This window comes from Lotus japonicus, chromosome 1 (assembly GCF_012489685.1).
Source record: "Lotus japonicus ecotype B-129 chromosome 1, LjGifu_v1.2".
Classification (NCBI taxonomy): domain Eukaryota; kingdom Viridiplantae; phylum Streptophyta; class Magnoliopsida; order Fabales; family Fabaceae; genus Lotus; species Lotus japonicus.
The window spans coordinates 134869957-134886871 of NC_080041.1; the positions used below are offsets into that span (position 1 = coordinate 134869957).

Consider the following 16915-nt stretch of genomic DNA (forward strand, 5'->3'; position numbering starts at 1 on the left):
ATCTAGCCTAGGGTAGAGTTTGATCCCTAGGAGTAGGGCAGGATTCGATCCCTAGGAGTTGCGTACGGAGAAGAATTTGTTGAGAATAATAATTTTGTTCTTTTATAAAGAGAAAATAATTAATGGGGTGCAATAAAACTATGGTAAGTGGACAAAAAAAATTATGAAAGTGAACAAATCATGTTATATAAGAAAATATCCATAGCATATGACGAGAAAACTACGTTATAAATCCCAAAGATAACTATGACCCTTTACACAGGTTATAACTATCCCCTATTTTCATGAGTAAAAAATAGAAAAAGAAAGCAATCAACCCTTAGTCTCAGCTATCTTTAGAAGAAAAAGCTTGTTGGCTGCGTCATGCTTGAGGGAAACCGAAAGGAATTGGCTTGATGTCCCTACATCGCATGAAAGTCAAAAATTGTCCAGGTAGTTCTTCCAAAAGAGCTTGCACAACAGAGATTTGCCCACCTATAAAAAAACATGAAATGGAATGATAAGAATCACAAAATAATGCAAGGGATGAAAAATTGTAACAAATTGGAAGACTCTCATCAAGTTAACTTGTGGTACTTACTTTGTACTTCTCTCATAGGGACAAACTGCACTATATCTCGTGTAGCTACACGACCAGTAGAACTCTCTAGTCTACGCCCATTATCAGCATCCAGTACCTGCAAGCCAATAAGTTCATGTTATTCTCTCTGAAAGCAAATGAAAGCCATGTAACTAAACAATCAATGGAGTCTAAGGGGAAAAATTTTTGGGACAATAATAAGAAAGTAGACCTCCATGTTTGTGAAATCAGCATTTCCAACTCCAACTATAAGAATCGACAGGGGAAGGTCAGATGCTTTAACCAGAGAATTTACGGTCTCTTGAAGATCAGTAACAACTCCATCCTATAAGAAATTAACCATAATCAGGCTACAAAGTCATGTACAAACAACAAAATAATGCAATTTATTATCTTCTCACCGTTATAATAAGTAAAACATAATAGTTGGTGCTGTTATGTGTTGAAAGGGACTCGGCGGCCATTTGTGAAGCCATGTTTATAACTGGGCCAAACAGCGTGGGTCCTGACAGTGTGACACTGCGTAATGCAGTAGCATAAGCATGCATTACCCCTTCAACTCCTACAACCTATAAACACAAAGGAAAAGTAACCATAAATTTATGTTTTAGTTCACAAAAGAGGTGAAGCTGAATTCACCAATGGAGGAAAATGACAAATAACAGTAGTTTACTACCTTTTTCATGAAGAGTCTAGTATCATTACTGTACAGTTCTCTACCATCTCTAATGAAGGATAAAGAAAGAACCATTGTACCAAAATGAAAAGAGAATCTCTCACCTCAGAGCTACCTGAACTTCCATTCAGATTAAAACAGTGGGATACGCCGCCACCAGGTACATGTCCTCCAAAGCCCCATGCAGGAAACTGCTTATCAGAATCATAGAACTGAATAACTTCCCCAACCTCCATTATAGCCTACAAAAATTCACTTTGTTGATTAGGCAAGACAATGGAACAGATGAATGTATCCCTATTGTGTCTCAGTCACAAGTTAATGATTAGAGGAATTTCAGAATCATTCATTGACAATAAGTATCAAGCTTACCTTTTGGTATGAATTTAACCGACCAGATACATCAATGTAATGCAAAGAATTTGAATGTTGAGGATTTCCATTTGAAGCTGGACAAATTTGAAGCACTCAGCAAACTGTACAGAGCAGATGAGTAATCACATTCGGTAATAGAATTGATACTTACCAGTGAAATCTACAGCAACCATGAAGTTTAGTTCAAATCCACTGGATATGTAGTCAATGAAAGTGAACTGTTCCTTTTCACAAAATTGATCTACAAAGAGTTGACCCTTAAGAACCTACGGGGAAGAAATTGTAAAGACGGTGAGCTTAGGCAGAGAAGTGGAGCCAAAACATAGTTCTATACTTCAATTGCTTGGGCCAATAATCACCTTGTCTTGTCTATGGTGTTTGGATGGCATGAAAAAATTTGCACCTGCTTTCCCGTTGTACAGTTTTTCAAGGTCTGCCACAGACTTCTCCAGTTTACTGGTGGTGGGAAGCAATAAACCTTGATATCAGTATACTGTTGGAGCTATGAACTAGAAAATAAAACAATAACCGACAATTCCATGATTACCCGATAAGTACATGATCGCCGCTGCTATTGAAATCAAAACACTCGATGACTAGTGGATTATCCTGCATAGAAGTTACAAATTTTTAAAGCTAGATAAAAATCTGAGCTGCATGAGAAAGTAATTAGAATATCAAAATGGTCCATTCTCCATCATAAAATATTAAGCCCAAAGGTGGCAAAGCTTACTTTGCTTCCAAACTGCTGGAAACTAAGACAAACTGGTTTCCATTTTGGATTTAAATTGTTGTCAATAACTTCAGTCTTGCAAATGGGAACAGAACCTCCACTCTCAACCCTTCTTGATATTCTAAGAAAAGGATCCTACAAGAAAACGAAAATGAGAAAGTTTACAAATGCCAAAACATCAATAAATAAATATGCAGTTATGCACTTAAAATAGAACATGAATGTTTCTGGGTATTGAATATATACGCTTTTAGAAAAAACGTCCTTGTTATCCAAGTGTGAACAGCGGAAGATCATCTCAACAGCACTCTTTGCAGCAGCAGTCTCCTCAGCATGCACAGTAATTGCCCCTAGGTTTCTTATTAAACCACCTCGTCCAGTTCTGTTTTGGAGCCTTAAGGTCACGCTCCGGCTTTGTTTAGTCACTATCTGTCTCAGAGACAAAAGGCACACACATGAAGAAGAGACACCAGTGCCACACAAGGTCCATAATCTCAATTCTCCATCCAAAGTAATGATTATATATGAATACAATGAAACTGACCTCTGACAAAGTGCATGTGGCCTCTCCAAGAAAATCTTGATCTTTCAGATTAATTGTCTGCAAGAACAAACAGATTCAAACTTTCAATTGTTAAATATAAATTCACCTTCATAACCATTCACTAAATGGGCAAGAAAAGGTACTTAGAATTTAGATTTGGGGCAATATGATACACAAAAGCTTATAACCATTCACTGGACTCCCCTTCTAACTTCATAGTACATTTATATTATTGAAATATATCAAACATTTATCTCACCTATCACACAGGTTGATACCATGCTTATGATTAGCATTGTAGACAAGCAACTTTTTAACCACTGAATAAGGTAATTTATGAATTATCCAATATTTAAGCACTTCAAAACTACAACACAGGAGCAGTAATCTACTGTTGATTTTTATTAGGCTAAAAAGCATTTTTGGCCCCTGATGTTTCAAGTTTGTGTAAATTCTGTCCCTATCTATTTTTGTCGATGTTTCTACCCATCATGTTTTCAAACAGTGCACCGTCTACCCCTGACGGAGGGGTAGACGATGCACTGTTTGAAAACATGAGGGGTAGAAACATCGACAAAAATAGAGTAGGGGCAGAATTTGCACAAACTTGAAACATTAGGGGCCAAAAGTGCATTTTAGCCTTTTTATTATTAAGTACACAGACATGATTGGCCACTTAATATCGTGCAAGTGTATATTATGTAGTGGTTTTGTGAAACCATTACTTTAATACCCCATAGAGCTGAATATTTCCTCCTAAAAAATAATAGCAGGCTACAAGTTGGCCCTGTCTTTTTTAATTAAAATGGAAGCATTACTATGAAATCCTGATGGAACAAACAACACAAGGAGAACTCATTCATCAATGAAGAATAAAATGTTAAGGCTTATAGTTCACAAACCTTCACAGGAATTCTATGGTACTTTGTATCAATGTCATACACTTGAAATCTGGAACAAAAGAAAAATGAGAGGGAGTTAAAGAGCAAATAAGTCTAAACAGAAAGAAGGCTCATTGCAAAACAAGGAATAGGCACAGGAAAGATCAGGATAGCTTACACAAGTGGTTGCACAACCTCGAACTGAAATGCAACACTAACTTTCACAATCCACTCTGGATTCAAACAATTCATTATGACTTCAGTGCGACCTAATTCTTGCAATATACCATCTCTTTTCTTTTCATATACAACAACCATGGGATCACTCTGAAATATTTTAAACAAACAAAAGAAGGAATTCAGCTAAACTATGATAACAGAGGCCAATTTAGAACAACGTGCAAGTAACAAATAATACTTCCACCACGATGATGTTGAAACTTTCAGATAAGTTGCCACCTAAAGATAGTCATTTTTTATGTTGCAGTTGCTGACTAAATATATATTAATTGTTTTGTAATATATGGTTGTGAAACTTGACAATTTCATGAATTTGTGGAAGAACCGTGGCTCCACTTCTTTTATCCAGTTTTCCTGACTAAAGTAACTTAAAAAATTATCAATAGTTTGAACTAAATTGCACTAATGCATAATATTAAAAATAATGATAAGCTTCATAACATAACGTGTCAAATTCCCTGAAGCAACCATTGAATTATTCAAATTGCGAAGTCAAACAAAATATAACATCCTTTTTTAAATTTCTCCAAAATATTGATTCTGATTTTAGAATAAGTTGTAGTACAATTTCCAGACATTAATAAAATCTAAATGACCAATTAAATAAACAAAGGAGACTTGATTTTGAGGGTTGGCAAGTTCGCATTAGCTTACAAGTTTGACAATTGACTTGTCAGGATTAACAAGTACTCAGACATATTTGACCAGTTTGACAATACAATAGTGCTTGTGAATTGGCCAGTGCAATTGTAGTGAACAAGCTACGTGATTGTAGATCTGTAGTGAACAAGCTACGTGATGTGCATAACAAAAAAAGGTGGCAACCATTTTGGATAATTGTATAAATATGCATCCTTATCTCAAACAAAATATACCTTGGATGCAATGTCCCGATCAAGCAAGTTGCATGCTGAAAGAGTTAACTGCAGTAAAAGATCAGAAGATCATAAGTAATTGCCCACCTTGTCCATTTTCCAACAATAAAGAATAGTATATTTAAAAAAAGAAAAAGAGCAAATTCTCAATAGAATCATATTATATTCAACTGTACTTTTCCACAAAATTTTATACTACCTTTTGTGATTAACTACTGTTGATTTTGCTTAATATATGTTAGACTTTGGCTCAATATTTCGGTCTCGGGGACTAATGACCTACCATGTTGGTCTCTCTCAACATATGATTTTTTCTATGTTTGAACTTGTGTTACTTATTAACCTTACGGATCTAGCTTCGCTACCACTAGAACAACACATTCTTGCTATTTTTGCTGCAATTATATATAATTTTATACTACTTTTTGTAATTAACTTTTGTTGATTTTGCATAATATATGTTGATTTCCGCCCAATTTTTTAGTCTTACATGACCCTACCAAGTGATGTGAGTCTTTCCCAACATATGATTTTCCGTAAGTTTACGGATCGAACTTGGCTACCACTAGAACAACACATTCTTGCTATTTTTGCCACCAATAATACTATTATACACAATTTTTTATGATTTGAATTGTTTTATCTCTCGTACTTGACAAAACGTGTGTCCATATTATGATGATGCAGACAATACAATGCACGAGTTGAAAAAGCGAAATCGAGCATGCAAAGTTGCAAACAGTGATTGATGAACGAAATCGTACCTCAACTCTGGTGAACATTGCTTGAAAACCTTGCGCCGTGTAGAAGAGATCGACGGCGTCGTTGGCCCCACCCCCACCATTGTTGCCGGTGCTAGTGCCAGGGACTGTTACAGTTTGAGGGAACCCTACTCCGCCGCCTCCCACCGCTTGCTTCCCTCCCTTCAAATCAGACAAACACGCTCCCATTCGCAGAACCCTAATTTAATTTCGAGTGACGATGTGTTATTTTTTATTTACAATTTACAATCGCGTTTGCTAAATGCTAAATATAGCGATTCTCTAATCACTTGCATTGTATTTCAAGTTGTAGCTTTTATATACGAATGAATGAATGCAACAAAACGCGTTTTGCGTTATGAGGCAATGGCTTATACATTGGCACACAGATTGTTGAACGCTCATTTGGTCGCTAGCAGCCTGACACATTGGCAAAACAAATAACACACCATATGCGACTTTGCTGTAATTTTCCTCCTTCTAACTTGATTCAGTTTTGTGTCTTAGTTTGCGCATTTGTTAGCTTTCCAAATGTAAAAGATTAGTATAATGAATATAATAAAATTAAAAAAAATTACTTATTCGCAAAAGCATAAAGCAATTTCTAAAGTTCAAAGCAAATTATCCAACCAAAGACGGAAAACGAGTATAAATTCTTTTCCATGAAAAAATTCTGGTGGCTGGAATGTTATTCACTCTGAAATGGCTAAGAAGTTTCTCAACCCTTATGTATAATATGGATAAAGATGAGCTGGTTGACTATACTCAATAAGCTTTGTGGTTTGTGCCCGTGTGATTACCTCCATTTTATCCAAAAAACATGCTAGTTAGAATTTACAAATTGATCAAGATATATCAGCTTGTTCTATTTTAAAGAATGTTGTTGCACCCTCTCCAGACACATCCTCACCTTCATCATTGTCTCCATATATATATATATATATATATACTAATGACAATAATGAGTTTGTTTGTCTGTCACTCAAAGGATTGTGGATTATGAGGTTAATTGGTATTTTTAGTTTGATGACAAAATGTAAGTAAATAAGTGGACTCTCCAACTAATTATGAAGATGAGTTTTGAAGAGCTTATATTAGCTTTGAGTCATATCAACCAATTCTTTCAAATTATCCTCCATCTGAATCAAATAAACATATTTATCGCTTTTAGTCATCATGATTTTCAGTTTTTTTGTTGTTGTTAGAGGACTCGGTACTTACACGAAATGTTGTTTTTTATTACCCAAATTTTCTTCTTATAATACTGGGCCACCTAAATGATGTGTCTTATGAAATTAGAATTCATATGACCATGTACAAAAATTATTGGTTTACCTAAAATTCGAGTTATTTGACCTCATATTTGTATGGGTGACTTAGAGAATTCACTAGTAATTAAATAGAAGATCACAAGGCCAACGTGAAGCATGGGGAATGCATAATGGGGTGGTTGTGTGTGGATAAATAAACATACTATAAAATACAAGTCCATGCAGGCTGCAGCAATAGAACTTCAGCTATGAAACTCATAAGCTGACCCCAAACAAAAGGACTCGATTCCCTTGGAAAAGTTTATGGTCTGATACTCTGTTTCTGGTGGGGCTGTCGCAGAATACAAACGAAACTCCATCAAATATCATTATCAAAGATTCGAAGTGGGCCACAAAAAAAAGTCCAGGTATTAAAACACACGCACGTCCTGCTGATGATGCATTGTAGATGCAACATGGGTGACACTGACGTATAGATTCAAGATGAACTTGGATATTATACTCGTCTCTACCACCATAGTAATAAAAAAATACTGTTTCTCAAAAGATGAAAGATAATAGTTAAAATACTATTTATCAAATTGGGGAAAAATAAATTTTTTTTTTGTCAAAAACTTAAGTGTACTTTTTACCACGTGAACAACTTATGTGGGGTGCTCTTTACCAATGGGCGTGCCACAATCTGTGTGCCAATGCGTATATATGCCATTGGCTCATTTTAAGGGTTTTTTCTAAAACACACAATGCATCAATTCTAGTGGCTCATTCTACAAGAAACAGTGTGTATTTACGCAAAACACTTTTTTTTTTTTTGGATAAGCAAATTTTATTAAAAAAGCACTAGTAGTGCCAAAAAAAACTAAACAAGACAGGGCTAGAAGCCAAAACAGAAAAAGAGGTCTAGCATCAACAGCCAAGAACAGAGCCACTGAGGACACTAGATAAAGGGAACAAATTCCAGAGAATTGAAAATCAAAACCAGCAACCTTAAAGGGCCTAAACTAAGCTTAGGCACCAGAGTTATAACAGAGCAAGAAACAGGGAAGGAAACCCAAAACACTTTGTATTTACCCAAAACTAATAGAAAATCAATTCAAGTTTTTTTATTAAAAACATACCAAGGAAGGACATCATCAGATATTGAGCCAATGACAAAGTTCAGGAATGTCAAATCACAACACAAGATGAACATGTGATCATGCATGATGCATCTACCAAATAAACAGAAACATGCCCAGAAGATAATATCAGCAGCTTTAACAATTTAAGTATATATAAATTGCCAAAATATGGAATGAGGAAATCCCTTTAACATCTTTCCCTACATTCTTAGAATAGCTGGTTAATCACAGAAGTCAATAGAAAACATGAGTTCAGAATTAAATTAAAAAGAGGTCTAGAGAGAATAAAAAGGCTATACTTCAGTCTACTTGAATGACAAAACCAGGAACTGAAGAAGGATCCAGCACCCAACAGCCTCTGAGATGGAGATCGCCTTCCCCGGTGTGCTGAAAAGCAGGAATCTGATGTGAAAATCTACTAACCTCTTCTCTTGATATCTCATATATACCAGTCTTAGATCTCTGGATTCTAGGAGCCTTGAAAATTGGCTGAGAGCTGTTGAGAGAGAGAGGCTTCAGAACGACAACTTCTATACTCCTGTCACTATCTGCTAATACTTCTACAATATGACATTCACCTCTGCCCTGGCCTGAAGAAGTCACTTCATAGTTCTGATCCTTGTACAGAGCCCAAATCTGACCTTTTCTAGGGTAAATTTCATATTTGTTATCTGACATGGGCTCCACTTCTAGTTGGTGAGAGAATGCAGAGACATAAAGAACCTGTGATTTGGCTTTTTTAACTTTGAAGGTACCACAAGATACTGTTCGTTTTAACTCTTTAGGTGGCAAACATGGTTCAAGTTCAGACACATGCAATCTAAAGAGAGGGGTGGATTCAATCTTCTTAATTTGAGCATAATAATGGGGCATATTATCCCGATCACCATAGATTGCCCATATCTGATCACACTGAAGCATCTCCCTAGATTTTTCCTTCTTGAAGTCATAACAAGATGCTCCCACACTGCAATCTTTTTTCGAAAATGCACGATCACTTCCATCTGGCTCAGAAAATACGGAGTCCTTCATGTTTTTATCAGTGTCTGAACAATCACCTGCATCCCCTAAATGAGTTTTCTTGCTCAAAGCTCTTGTTGACCTTCGAACTTTCAATGTCTCATTACCATGATTATTTGTATCATGTTTTAGTGGAGTTTTGTCATGAGTCTGGAATCCCTCCGGTTGACTGTAGTCCCTGTGGCCAATGTCTTTGTCATTCTCTCTTACCATATTCTGACTAGTGCTACCTTGAACATTATTCATACTTTTTACATTTGACCTTGGTGATTTTCTAAGGATTTGCGAGACTCTTCCAGCAGCATTACTCTCCCGCAACTTTGCTTTGTGAGTACCCTCATTAGACATTGCCTGTTCAGCTTCAGACATGGAAGATTTGTGACTTGAAGCATTGACTCCATTGTTTAGCACTCCAGACTCCATCTTCGCATAACCAGAATCACCTGCTTCAAAAAGACTAAGAGGAAGACCAGCAGGATCAAGTTCAAAAGATCCTCTTGGAACACCTTCCCTTTCATTACCATCCATCTTATATGATGGAATCCGATGTGAAAACCTGTAAAGCTTGTTAGGTGGAATGCAAAATAACCTAAGTCCGTTCTGCACAGATTCCTGAAAGAGACTAACAAACCCTTTCACTTTGCCAAGATAAGAAACTCGAATACCAATATTCTCATCAAAATCAGATACGACTTCCACATACTCAAATTGATATTCAGAATGATTTTCTGGATTAGAGCTCCATCCAATATCCCAATCACTGAAAATAGCCCAAGTCTCTCCCCTCTTGGGATAAACCAGATAAGAACCTATGTCGCTTCTTTCTATGCAGCGGATCTGGTGAGAGAACATAGCACGATCTGTAGTTCTCTGAGATTTACCAAGTTTGTACTTACCACAGGCAACAGGTAAACCTGCATCATGCCAATCAATCTCACCTTGATCATCTGAGTCAGCTTCAAGCCAAGTAAAGTGCAACTTGAAAGGTGAGTAGACTTTCCGGATAAGAGCATAGAATCTTGGCATACTATCAATATCATCAAAAATAGCCCAGAATTGACTAGCAGCAAAACAATCCTCCGCCCTATCCTTCTCAAAATCACTGAAATCTGGATCAGGGCAGGAGATCTCAACATTGGAAGGCGAATTTGAATTAGGTGGAGAACATCTGTCAGCTTTGGGCTTTCTATCATCAACATCTGACTTGGATCCCTCCTTTATTTGCAAATTGGACTGCTCAATTTTCCTTTTATTCTTTAAAACTGATTCTTCAGGTGGGGCACTTACTTCATTTCTCATCTCTCCATTCTGACCAGCCACGCCTGCAGTGAAACTAGCTGGATTCCTATTACTGAACAACCCACCATTAGCAGGCACTTCTTTTCTCCCAACTTCACCGATATTAAATGATTCATGTAGCCGTGACCTTTTGGAAGAACTCTGACTATCACCACCTTCAGCTGTGTACGAAACACGCTGTTTTTTCCTGGAAGATTTTCTATGATGAACTCCTGCATCAAGCCCAGAAGGATCAGCACCGTTTTCTTGAACATTGGTATCTTTCATGCCATTAACATTTTCAGCCTTGCGATCATCTCTCGAATCTGATGCTGACTGCCTTGCTCTCTTACTTCCAACATTTTTCGGGGTTTGGGATTCCTTGGCTTTGGATGTACCAGGTTTGGAAGTTCCAACACTAGCCTTTGTCAATCCTGCAGTCACATGGCTCGTTTCAACTTTGTGAGAGACACCAACTCCAGCAGTACATTTCGACATAGACACAGGAGAAGACCGCACAAACTTATCCATCGGTCCTCTAACAGAAGGTTTTCCCCCATTATTTTTTGATGCTTCTTTTGGTGGCACATGCTTCGAAGGCTCCTTATGGTTAGTAGATGGTGGCCATGGTGATGCACTCGGGTCTCCCATATCATGAGCTGTAAAGGACTCCATACATTGTCGGCATCGCATCGTAACATTCAAAGCAGTTTTGCTGTACTGATACCTAGTAGTACAGTGTGGGCAATATGTCCAAAACCGCTGACTCGGAGGTACAGTTGTTCCCACAAGGCCTCTGATCCTTGAATCATATGCAAAACGCTTTGTTTGGTCACTCAAAGTTCTATTAGCTTCCCCAATCAACTTGAAAGCAGCCTCTGCCCCGGCAGACTTATTTTTATCCGGATGAAGCAGCAGTGCCAGCTTCCTATATTGTTTCTTTATAGTAACTTCATCAGCAAATCGTTCAGTCTGAAGAATTTCATACCAGTCCATGTTGGACCCAGAGAGCTTGTTCTGTGCAGCACAGTGAACCTCACAAACAGTAAGAATCTGAGCAATGTTCTGAACCTCAGGAAACAGTCGTTTGGCTTTCGTAGCAAACTTCAATGCCCCTTCAAAGTCACCACTTTGCATTTTATTTTCAGCTATTTGCTTTGCCCTCAGAGCTTCGTCCTTGTTGCACTCCATGGGAGAATCAAAATCAAAACCCAAACATTGAAGTCCTCTCAGTCACACAGCACAATGACAAGGAAACTTCTGCCTCTTCACAAATTGAACACCTAGACAGGGTGCAAAATTTTCACCTGATTGCAAAAGCAAAACCGCTGATGAACAACTTAAACAAAAATGCCATGCATTACTTGCATAAACAAAAATAGTAAATGTGTTTTTAGATAAGCATTTGCAAAATTAATATCAACTGGGAAACTTTTATCTCAAGGCGGCTCTAAAGTGTGCAAGTAAAACTATATCTACTGTTGATTTAATTTAAAGTATTTTGAAATTTTAGCCCATGAAAATCCAAGTGTTCATACTTACCGAAAAACTCATCTTAGGCGAGTTTTTTCCTGTTAAGTTCGCAATACATTTATTGCATTTTGGATCCACGCTTTTTATGTCAAACATGGGTTTGAAATTTTACATATATGACTTCATCTACTTTTTAATTCCTGCATGTTTTGATTAGTGTGTTTGTGTTACCACCATATGAATGTGAAAGCTGGTTCTTCTCCACGGAGCGAAATTGCTCCATTGACACTTTTCAAGATAAAAACATATTTTCAATTTAAATTACCTCAAAGTGAGTGAAAACACTACATAGCGCGAATCGCAAACAGCTCAATGTCATTAATTGAAATTGTTTTTCCGAAATGCACTAAACCTAAAAGTGGAAAACTACTTCTAATTGAGTGGGTAGTATCATAACGGAAATGATGAGCTTAATTTCAAATTCTAGAGACAAAAACACACAAGACATGTGTCTGAATATGATTTGCGTTCACACCCTTTTCAATTAACTACCCATGTCGGTTTCAGACAAACAACAATTTGATTGACCGATTGAAGATTCTGCTCGCGCAAATAGCGCAAGACACCCTTTTCAATTAACTACCTATGTCGGCTTCCGACAAACAACCATTTGACCGGTTGAAGATTCTGCTCGCGCAAATCCCGCAAAACATTTTTCAATCCATGCATGCAGCATTACTCAGTTTCATAATAAACGTACACACACGCTACACCTACACATGAGAAACCAGCAGCCTAGAAACACCATTTTAGATTCAAAAGCTTAGACAAGAGCTATCTCTACCCTACAACATAGGTTCTACGAAATTCAGTTGATGCTCATTTCCATAAAGTAAAACAATGCACTACGAAATTCAGTTGATGCTCATTTCTGTAAAGTAAAACAATGCACTACGAAATTCAGTTGATGCTCATTTCCGTAAAGTAAAACAATGCACTACGAAATTCAGTTGATGCTCATTTCTGTAAAGTAAAACAATGCACTACGAAATTCAGTTGATGCTCATTTCCGTGAAGTAAAACAATGCACAGCCATCAATTGCAAAAACAACAGATCTGAAACTCTCTTGCATGCAACACACCGAACCAGAAACAAACACACAACAACAACAACAACAACATCATGAATTCATGATCAACAACAACAGCATTATCATCATCACCAACAACAACAGCATTATCATCATCAACAACACCAACACCAACAACAACAACAGCAACAGCAACAACAATTATAAAACATACCGTGAAATTCAGCCCTAGACGATGAAGATAGAGCAGCAGCGAGCACACAGCAGAATCCAAACCCTAAGTATGACGATCGGAGCTGGCCAGTCAAAACGTGAAAAAAAGAAATCAAAACGCAGAAAGATTGAGTTTAGAACCCTAAATCGCAATCTGAAAAAGAATTGAGAGAAGCGAGATCGAATGAAGTGAATGAAACTTACTTGAACTGCGGCTACGTTTGTTGATGAAGGCTTTGGGCAATTGAGAGATACGCTCGCAGTTATAGCTATTTATACTCTGCATTCACTCTCTCAGACACACACAATCAATGGAGTATCCATGTATTAATACGCTGAACTGGAGAGAGAGAGAGAGAGAGAGAGAGGGTTTCAACAGGAGATTACTGGGGATGTAAGGAAGGAGGAGGTGGAGGTGGAGGTGGAGGGGGAGGGTTTTATATTCATCCAAAAGAGTCCTTGAAATTTTCCCAAATTACTCTTGCTTTCAACCCTTTTGAGACTTCTAGATAGTGTGTACTTGATATGGTGGAGACAATAAAATTATGGGAGTGAGTACACTTAACGAATCGTGGTTGTTGGATTAAGATCAGACGACTTAGATTTCATGATCAGTTGTCTGATTTATTGGATGAAGATCGAATGGTTGAGAGTGAGTGAGTACACTTAATGAATCGTGGTCGTTGAATTGAGATCAAACGACTTGGATTTCATGATCAGATGTCTGATTTATTGGATGAAGATCGAATGGTTGAGAGTGAGTGAATACACTTAATGAATCGTGGTCGTTGAATTGAGATCAAACGACTTGGATTTTGAGATATGTCATAAGGTTTATTTGATGAAGATCAAACGGCTCAGATTTCAACTTTAGAAAGTTTGATTAAATACACTGGATCAACTTTTTTTTTTCAAAGGATCAACTTTGTTCTATGTTTAAGTTAAAAGCCCAAAATTTCAAAAAAGAAAAAGAAGCTAAAGCCCAAAATAAGAGCTTAATTGGACCAGATTAAGTGTAGCCAAAAAATTAATGGGAGTGAGTACATTTAATGAATCGTGGTTGTTGGATTAAGATCAGACGTCTTAGATTTCGTGATCAGTTGTCAGATTTATTGAATGAAGATTGAACGGTTGGGTGTGAGGAAGTACATTTAATAAATCGCAGTCGTTGGTTGAATTAAGATCAAACGGCTTAGATTTTAAGATATGCTATTAGATTTATTGGATGAAGATCGAACGGTTTAGATTTCAACTTCAGAAAGTTTGATTACATACATTGTTTGGATCAACTTTGTTCTATGTTTACGCTAAAGCCCAAAATAAGAGCTTAATTGGACCTGATTTAGTGCAGTAAAAAATTTATGGGAGTGCGTTCAAAAAAATATTAATAACAAATCATAGTCGTTGAATTAAGATCTTACGGCTTAGATTTCAACTTCAGAAAATTAGATCAAACACCTCTTCATGTTTTATTTTTCCTGAAAAGATCTTTATAATATTTTTTTAATAAAAATAAGTTACTTATTTTACAATGAACTTTTTATACTCCCTCCGTTCCTAAGTAACTGACACTATTTCTAGCTGAATTTTGTTCCTAATTATCTGTCACTTTACAAAGTTCAAGAGAGCATTAATTATACTTTACCAATTATACCCTTCATTTATTGGTGTTAGGAAAATTGAAAAGTTAGAATTAATAAGAGAGATAAAGGGTATAATAGGAAGTTAGATTGTATTTTTAATAAAACAAGAAAATTAATTGTTATTTCTTAATACTTGTGCAACAACCTTAAAGTGTCAGTTATATAGGAACGGAGAGAGTAATTCTGTTTGACTCAATTTCTCCTGTAAGGAGGAGAGAAGTCAAAAAAAAAAAAAAAAACTGGGCCACAATATATGTTTTGTTTTGTGTAAAATTCAACGTCGACCCACTTTTGAGCCCAAATACATCCCATGTGGCAACCTCATTCCGAGAAGTGCTGCCAACCTCATATTTTTCTCTTTCTCAATACCATTTTTACTGGCCGCCCTTGACTCCTATTCCTAAGCTCAAATTAACACTCGTCTTTTGAAGTAGTTGATTAGTTGCTGAAAAAAAAAGGTATCAAATTGAAATTGATGCGCAAAAAAAAAGGTTGGAAGCTCCAACAGAGTTTAGAGGTGTTTCTTGATGCACATATATTAGAAGTGTTAAGAACACGTGTGCTTCTCATCAACAAAACTTAAACGTGGATACATTAATGAAAGCTTCATGTTTCCATGAGAGCTTCGTGTTTCCTTCAAATAAACCCTAATCTGAAATGTCAATAAATGTTTCCTCGTGCGTGTTTGATCCCCTAAACTCAAACACACAATGCAAAATAAAATTTATGCTGAGATGAATTAAGTCTTAATAATGATTAATGAATTTAGGATACGAAAATTAAAAACAGAGGTGACAGTTGGTCACTGGTGAAATTGAGGGTCCAAAGTTGGACCTCTTTCTAAATGTATATTAGACAAGCATACAAAAAATTCCATAAACTAATTGTAGGACCCTTTTTTTTTAACAATTAATATTTTTAATTAAATTTAATTATTAAATATATTTGTGAAATTAAAAATGATGTGGATAAATTTCCGTCATCGTTCACCTGCCACTTAGCCGTCTTGTCGGAGCTCCGTCCTCCGATAAGGACTAAATCCAAACTAAATGCAATCAAAAGGAAATGATCAATATTTTATAGAAAAAGATCAAAACCAAATTACGTTAAATCAAGGGACTAATAGACCATTATCCATTATTTTTAAACAAACCATATCTTCTACAACAAACAAAACAAACTTTGACTCATCAGTGCAGGGTTTAAAAGAAACAGTGTAGGGTTTAAGAAAACAAAAAACTCCTCCACACTGATATTGAGCCCGACGATAACTTTGCCAACGGAGTGAAGGTTTGGCGGGAAGACATGCAGAGAGAGGTGGTGCCGGCCGACGATGTCGTGATGATGGAGTGCGACATGGCCACTAATGCTGAGGCTGCTAAATTGATGAAGGCTCTGGAAGACAAGGAGTCATTGGAGAAGCAAGTGCAAGAGTTGAAGAAGGTGAATTCAGAGAAAGAAATGTTGATGAGGGATTTGCAGAGGAAAATTTGGGTGTTGAAGATGAAGGAAGTTCAGGAAAGGGACAGTAGGATAAGGGATACAATTGATTATCATAAGGAGAAAATCATTTTGTTGAGGCAAGGACTTGAGGGGTTTGAGAAGTTGGAGAAGGTTGTTGCTCAATCTGAGTTGGAAAAAATGTTGAAGGGATTGAAGTTGCAGTGTCAAGTGGCGGCGGCGTGGTCTACAGAAACTCTTGCTAAGAAGAAATATGAGTTGAAGGAGTGGGCAGTGCGGTCTACAGAAACTCTTGCTAGGAAGAAATCTATGTTAGAGGATTGGGCTAAGAAGAATATGAAGATGGGGTTTCTGGAATCGGTGTTGGAGGTGAAAATGCATCCTCTAGTAGCAATAGCTGTTGCTGCTGTTGCTTCTGCTGCTTTGATCTATGCATCCAAAGAAAAACGCTGAAGATTTTCTATCATAGAGTTTTAGGTTTAGCAGGTTTTACTTTTTTTAGTCATGATCAATATGCTTCAATTTTATTTTATTTTTGCTAATCATCTTGCTTTTGTTTTTCAAATTTGTCAATTTTGATTCATGTCAAGGATCAAAAGTATCAATGATGTTCATATATGATGCTTTGATCTATACATTGTGTGATAGTTCTCTCATTCCATATTCTCATATATCGATG

The 16915-nt window shown here is 36.8% G+C and overlaps 3 protein-coding genes across 3 annotated transcripts; 1 reads left to right on the forward strand and 2 right to left on the reverse strand.

Annotated features, from left to right (window-relative positions):
* Positions 1-161: 161 nt before the first annotated feature.
* Positions 162-6085, reverse strand: LOC130731223 (protein BONZAI 3). Its single transcript, XM_057583450.1, has 16 exons — positions 5669-6085; positions 4905-4952; positions 3968-4116; positions 3811-3859; positions 2909-2965; positions 2611-2793; positions 2365-2499; positions 2179-2240; positions 1991-2087; positions 1783-1897; positions 1629-1705; positions 1361-1498; positions 982-1149; positions 792-905; positions 581-677; positions 162-474 (listed from the first exon to the last, which is right to left on the reverse strand). Exons 1-16 carry the CDS (start codon positions 5852-5854, stop codon positions 362-364), a joined length of 1788 nt encoding a protein of 595 aa, XP_057439433.1. The 5' UTR covers positions 5855-6085; the 3' UTR covers positions 162-361.
* Positions 6086-8183: 2098 nt separating this feature from the next.
* LOC130731224 (uncharacterized) lies at positions 8184-13585 on the reverse strand. Its single transcript, XM_057583451.1, has 3 exons — positions 13337-13585; positions 13134-13215; positions 8184-11662 (listed from the first exon to the last, which is right to left on the reverse strand). The coding sequence occupies exon 3, from the start codon at positions 11544-11546 to the stop codon at positions 8358-8360; it is 3189 nt and encodes a 1062-aa protein (XP_057439434.1). The 5' UTR covers positions 11547-11662; positions 13134-13215; positions 13337-13585; the 3' UTR covers positions 8184-8357.
* Positions 13586-16131: 2546 nt separating this feature from the next.
* LOC130726812 (peroxisomal and mitochondrial division factor 1-like) lies at positions 16132-16689 on the forward strand. The gene has a single exon (XM_057578121.1). It carries the CDS (start codon positions 16132-16134, stop codon positions 16687-16689), a length of 558 nt encoding a protein of 185 aa, XP_057434104.1.
* The last annotated feature ends 226 nt before the right edge of the window (positions 16690-16915 follow it).

Excerpts from the sequence above, each read along its gene's own strand:
- LOC130731223 (XM_057583450.1), bottom strand. The coding sequence starts at position 5,854 with ATGGGAGCGTGTTTGTCTGATTTGAAGGGAGGGAAGCAAGCGGTGGGA. Across the intron at positions 3,860-3,967 it reads GAGGTTGTGCAACCACTTGT|ATTTCAAGTGTATGACATTG; the intron begins GTAAGCTATCCT and ends CTTTTGTTCCAG. Across the intron at positions 2,500-2,610 it reads AGGACGTTTTTTCTAAAAGC|GATCCTTTTCTTAGAATATC; the intron begins GTATATATTCAA and ends GTTTTCTTGTAG.
- LOC130731224 (XM_057583451.1), bottom strand. The coding sequence starts at position 11,546 with ATGGAGTGCAACAAGGACGAAGCTCTGAGGGCAAAGCAAATAGCTGAA.
- LOC130726812 (XM_057578121.1), top strand. The coding sequence starts at position 16,132 with ATGGCCACTAATGCTGAGGCTGCTAAATTGATGAAGGCTCTGGAAGAC.